Genomic DNA, 6,019 nt, shown 5'->3' on the forward strand with positions numbered 1-6,019 from the left:
GAATTTGCAATGGACATTGGACAGGAGGTGAAAGCAGCAGCATTCAGTAATTCTCATAAGAACTGGGATATTAGTTGTAGTACTTTCAAAACAAAGTTGCACCGGCCAAGACTCCATTAAGAACCTGTGATGCATGCTCCTCTTCCCAAGGATACAAGTTCAAATCAGAGCTCAACTTGCTAAGTAGCAGTACAATTTTCATCAGATCCAAAGTATCCTCTTGTGATACATTCTTCTTGAAACATTCTACCTAGGATCTATCTGTAAGGAATTGCGTTTCCCTAACACGCTCAAGATTTATGGTCTCTCTCCAATCTCCCAATCTAGAGGACCACTGGAGCCTCAGCCCTCATATCACTTTGTTTGCTAAAATCTACCGTTTGCCCTTTATATTGCAGTGGTAAAGTCGTGTTCTTCTTTCACAATTTTATTGCTATTATCTGAAGGGGGTACTTGTAAGATCTTATAGTAGCTGGGTCCGATAGGTAAGAAAAACTCGGTCCAATAACTTTTGTTTCTTGCTGTTAAGATCCACTGCTGATAGAAACAAACTGGTACAAGAAAAGTTTCTCGAATTTAAACTAAAAGGACTTGGATTGAATTCCCTTTTAGACTTCAACAGATTCTGTCAAGTTTACAGAGTATCACTACCAATCAGCACAACATTGCTCAGAGTTGGATGCCGTTCCCCCCATACGATTCTTGCGGTGTTGAACCATTATAAATGAGAGAAGAATCACATGGAACTGAGGCGGAAATTCGTTGGATGATGTAGCAGAACAACAGGAGTTATCTTATAAATGCACCAGTATGCAGGCGTCCCACTTCAATATCAAAAATCATTGTGAAACTTCCATCAGGAGAAATCATTACGAGCTAAAAACTCAAAAATCTAACAATTTTCCAGTGAGGGCCGGTTCCATTTACGAGGAAGACAGCGTGAAGCACACTAATAAAAGATACGGGAAACTCCCGTGGGATCAGATCATCGCCTGAAGGCTGAAGCACATTTCCAAAGGACCTCGTAACTCTTTTGAGGAATGGACCATTGGCGCTGATACAACAAGGGACAAGAATTCTATCTTTACTAAACTAAAAGAACTCGAAGTCTAGATATTTACCCCCTGATTTCATCGCGTCTGTTCCTACAATCCTTTTACTGCTACTGCCAACCCCAATGGGGTCAACTTTTCCAAACTTCACAGGAAGCTCGGCCTCTATTGGCCTAGGCACCTCTGGCGGTGTACTGCATCGTATAAGAGCCCAATTAACGCCTTCAAAGAAAGGATGCTGCTTGATCTCAGTTGCTCCCCTTTTTGTCCCAAGCCGATGTTGTGGCTCTTTGACAAGCAACCCACGGATCAAATCTCGACTAGCATAACTGGTAGCAGGAGAGTCTGGAAACCTTAGCGGCTGACCTACTACGTTGAACAATGTAGCACGATTTCCCGAGCCCTTAAATGGGGTTTTGCCATACAAAAGTTCATGCAAAAAAATACCAAAAGTCCACCAGTCAACTGCACTGCCATGGCCCTCTCCCTTAATAATTTCGGGGGCTAAATATTCATGGGTCCCTACAAATGACATGGATCTTGCTGAAGTAGGTTCTGCAACAAGTTCAGGCAGCATGCCAGCAGGAAGTGCATTCTCAGCTCGCGGTTTTGGAGACTTTTTCTTGCTTTTCTGAGGAAATATCCGGGGAATGAAGCATGCTGGCTGAATACAAACCGACGTAGGCTCAATACAGGATGGCTGAACACAGAATGCAGCTCCTCTTTTGGAAGGGTCATCCATTGAGGAGGTTTTGATCAGAGTTGGTGAAACAGCACATCTTAGGGAAAGATCAAAGTCAGAAAGCATAATATGGCCATCATCACGGACCAGAACATTTTCTGGTTTCAAGTCCCTGTAAACGACTCCCAGCATATGAAGATACTCAAGTGCCAAGAGAACCTCAGCAGCATAAAACCTGCCAACATGAACAGAAAATGAATACAGGGATTAATCCCACTTGGTCCCCCAAATTACATAGGGACTTCTAAAAGTCATTATGACAGACAGTAGAAAGCTGATAAATGATAATTTGTTCTTTCTTTCTATCTATTGCTCTCCTCCCAGTAGGGGTGTGGGACTACTAATCATGTAATCAATCAGCCAATAGATGAAGGAATGTATAAACCAAATACTCAATTAAAAAGAGACAAAATAAAATAGCTAAAAACTCTATTAGTTTCATGAATCACAAGTCTAATAAGTACTAGTATATCCAATGTCCAAGCACATCATCCATCCACAATTTTGAATTTTCTGTAGCACATACAGAGCTTAAATGCCCAATGACTTGTTTATGTTAAAGGCATGAGATGTAATGAACCATAGGCTATAGATTAGCTGAAGGACCATGTTCAAACAAAACAAGTCCTTGCCACACAGATCAGACATGGTAGCAAGCCAACTTATGAAACAAGGGAGGGCACTATCTCACGTTGCATGTAATCTTAACATAGTTCACTTACATGTTAGTAACTAGATGTTGAGGTTAAAGCTAAAAAACAAAATCAATATATGCAATCAAGGGAAGGAATCATTAAAAAGCTATGTTAATTTGATGTTGCCTTGTCCAACTAAAAAAAAAACTGCGCTGTGACCTGGAAAACAGCAGAAGAACATCCATACCTCGCAGCATATTCTGAAAAATGCTTCCCTGGTTGTCGCTGCCTCAACGTATGCAGATCACCCCCAGGACAATATTCCATGACCAAACATGAAAATCTGTCTGTTTCAAAATGAGTATACAGAGTTGGCAAGAATGGATGATCAAGCAGCTGCAGGATATCTCTCTCCGTCTGAGCCCTGGTCAACTTTTTCCTGCTTGCAAGTGAAGCCTTATCCATAACTTTCATAGCAAAATAACGACGAGTACCACTCAGCTCAGACAGGTAAACACTGCCGATGTCACCACAGCCAAGTCTTTTCAGCAACCTAAAATGACTCATGCCCAAAATGCCATCTCGTGCCCGAATTGCAAGAATAGCCTTCCATCTTGGATCATTTCCCTTATGAGGCTTATTTGCACTACCAGTTATGTTACTCCAGTTACTATCATCACTAAGGCCGCTGCTGTCACTTGCTCTGCTAAGGCTAGTTTTGGCACTCTCAAGTGAGTCCCCTCGAGTGCTCATTTTTGTACTCTCATAATGCCTATCAACACTAAGCATGCCATCGCTCATTATACCATCACTCCTGTACGTACTAGTGCAGCTATTCCCAATGCTCATAGCTGTTACAACTCCTGTACTGTCAATACTACTATGGGGGCTTACATTGCCACTTGGAGGCAAGGAAGCATCCCAAACACATTCTTTTTCCTCAGAATCTGGGGGGAGACTCACTTCTGTATTCTGCGATGGGCGAGGAATTGCAAATGGTGAGGAGACTGCCGGTAGGTCAATTGGTTCTTCTACCAGGCTCTCTGAAGGAGAAAGAACAGAGATGCTCGGTTTGATACCAGGAACGCGGATTGAAAGATCTTCAATGAAAGGTCCCTTTACGGATAGACTCTTCACCAAGCACTTACCATCTGCTTTGTTCTGTCCAATCGGCACATAAACTGGCTTCATCAAATCTGTATCAATTGGTTCTGGAGGATGGCTCACCCCATGAAATGAAGTAGAGCCAGGCTCCTCATACGAATCAACACTGCTCTTTATAGAAACAACATCATGCATAGGTTCCTCTATTTCCTGTGGACTATCCTTCCCCTTTCGAGTTCGAACAGAAGCACGTAAATTTGAATCTTGAACATACCGGAGACTAGGTTGAGCACTGGACTCCTCCCTCACCAAAGTGATGTGAGTATTTGTCACCTCAGCTACAATGGGTAACTGCCTGGGAAGTGGTCTTGATCCGGGAAACCTGTCCATCTCTTATGAAGTTTTATCATCACATGTAATTCCTACCCCAGCCAGACAACTCCACAAAAACCTGCAAAAAAATTAATAATTCACCATGAATGAGCTATAAATTACAAATCCAGAATGAAACCAGCCAAAGTCATCTGTTGCTTTGCACTGATATGTTCCTAAATAAAAATTGATCTGATTCACACCAATATTTCATCAACAAAGACCATAACGCCGATTACACCTACGTACACTTCGGGTTGATTCAATGTTAGAACAACTAAGACTCGCAGCTTTTAAAGACACAAATGGAATTAAAAGGGCATCATATATCGATCAATTTATACATCAAAGCTCGCTACAAACTTCAGTATTCTAAAAAAAATCCCATTGCTTTCCCTCAAAAGATTATGTATTCTAGTAAACCATAAATGGGAATAACCACCTCAGAGTTAACTCAATCCACCAAAAATCAACCTTGAAAATGAATACTAACAAAAGCCGCTCCTCTAGACATGAAAAGTCCCCTGCACATCCTATTCTTCTGTTGCCATTTGGGAAAAATTTAGCTTTCTCTGTTCTGTTTATTTGGGACGGCGGGCCGGGGGAGACAGAATTACTTGAATTCCACGCAAACAAATTAAAAAGAGCAAAATAAGGGAAGAATATATTAGAAGTATCACGACCAAAAAGATCCCAAATGGAATCAATCAAAAGGGACCTTCCAAAATAAATACAGAGTTAACAATTTTCAGTAAGCAAAACTGAAAAACGCGTCCATACCCAGAAAAACAACAGGAATCCGGATCTAGGGTTTTGGCCTATCTCCCTCCCTTGCTCTCACGAGTTTCTCACCACAGCCCCCGCGCTCCTCTTCCTTTTCTTTTTCCTGCTTCTCCCTTTTCTTTAATCTGATTTGACAAAAACTAGGAACAATATTCGGAGAAATAGCAAAAACACGACTTCTGGAGCTCTAACTCCTCTTGAAAAACTGATAGCAACCCCCCACTGCGTGATTTGTGTGTTAGGGAGATAAAAAGAAGAAAAGAACAAACAGCACAATCAAAGCTGAAAAGGGATTTTCTTGAACGTAGTAACGATACCAAAAAAGTGGAAAATGAGTAGCAGCCAGAGCAATGCAGAGAGGAAGCAGAGGCAGCTGTGAGGAGAACACGAAGAGGAAGAATGATGTGTTCGGGGCCGGGGGGGGGGGGGGGTTGGGATTGGGTGTATTTCTCCTTCTCTTTATTGCACTACTGTTGCTGGTCTTGCTTGGTATAGTACTGGTACTTTTGCTAGAATGGAATTGCTTAGTCCTCCTAACTCCTTTTCGTGGTGGACTAGGGAACGCACTTTAGTCATGTGTCTTCACTGTGATCACTGATTCACTGATCATATTTTTAGACTTTGGGGACTGCCGAAGGTGGGAAGAGAAAGTAGAAAATAGAAGTAGGCAAGCATATACAATCTGCAGCGTGGCAATATGGCAATGGCATGCGAGACCAGTAGAATTACTTGCTACCGCGAAGTAGGGGAGAGTATTTTATTTTGAGCAGAAAGAAAGAAAGAATATGCAAATCGGTAAATGATCGTGACATGTGGTATTCTATGCCTGGGTCAGATTCGTGTATATAAAAAGTTGAGCTAATGCCACACCATAGGACGAGCTATTCACACACCAGAGGCTTAGGACAAAATTCCCATTTGGGTTGCTATTTTTGAAATTTTTGTAGAAAAATATAGTGAAATAATATAATATATATGAGATAAAAAGATGATTGAAAAATATATTCGTGAAAAACGTAAAAATCTTACCTTGAAACTTGCAAACCAAATTAATTCTCTTTGTGCATAACATCACAATGGTAGTGTTCAGAGAGAATATGTCCATTTTTCAAGAAATTTCAATCACATTAATAAGGCCAATTAATTTTGAACGGCCTATCTAACAAGTGTCCAAAATATAGTTCATATGTTAAATTTTTTAAAAATTAAATGCAATAAATTGGATGTGATTTAGGTGTATTAAAATGCGCTCATTAATAAGTAGCACACTTCTTTTGAGTGAAATTGGTCAAAAATTGCTACTTTAGCTTCAGACCAAATTAAGATGGAAT

General features: G+C 40.9%; 1 protein-coding gene across 3 annotated transcripts; it reads right to left on the reverse strand.

Annotated features, from left to right (window-relative positions):
- Nucleotides 1-484: 484 nt before the first annotated feature.
- Nucleotides 485-5,399, reverse strand: LOC113732008 (serine/threonine-protein kinase D6PKL1-like). Of its 3 annotated transcripts, none has more exons than XM_027257588.2 (3): nucleotides 5,006-5,399; nucleotides 2,677-3,984; nucleotides 485-1,969 (listed from the first exon to the last, which is right to left on the reverse strand). In XM_027257588.2, the coding sequence occupies exons 2-3, from the start codon at nucleotides 3,921-3,923 to the stop codon at nucleotides 1,093-1,095; spliced, it is 2,124 nt and encodes a 707-aa protein (XP_027113389.1). In that variant the 5' UTR covers nucleotides 3,924-3,984; nucleotides 5,006-5,399; the 3' UTR covers nucleotides 485-1,092. The 3 variants fall into 3 exon arrangements, with proteins under 3 accessions (XP_027113389.1, XP_027113386.1, XP_027113387.1); XM_027257585.2 differs by having other exon boundaries at nucleotides 4,686-5,399; XM_027257586.2 differs by lacking the exon at nucleotides 5,006-5,399 and adding an exon at nucleotides 4,348-4,622.
- Nucleotides 5,400-6,019: the final 620 nt, after the last annotated feature.

This window comes from Coffea arabica, chromosome 2e, assembly GCF_036785885.1.
Source record: "Coffea arabica cultivar ET-39 chromosome 2e, Coffea Arabica ET-39 HiFi, whole genome shotgun sequence".
In the NCBI taxonomy this organism is placed as follows: Eukaryota; Viridiplantae; Streptophyta; class Magnoliopsida; order Gentianales; family Rubiaceae; genus Coffea; species Coffea arabica.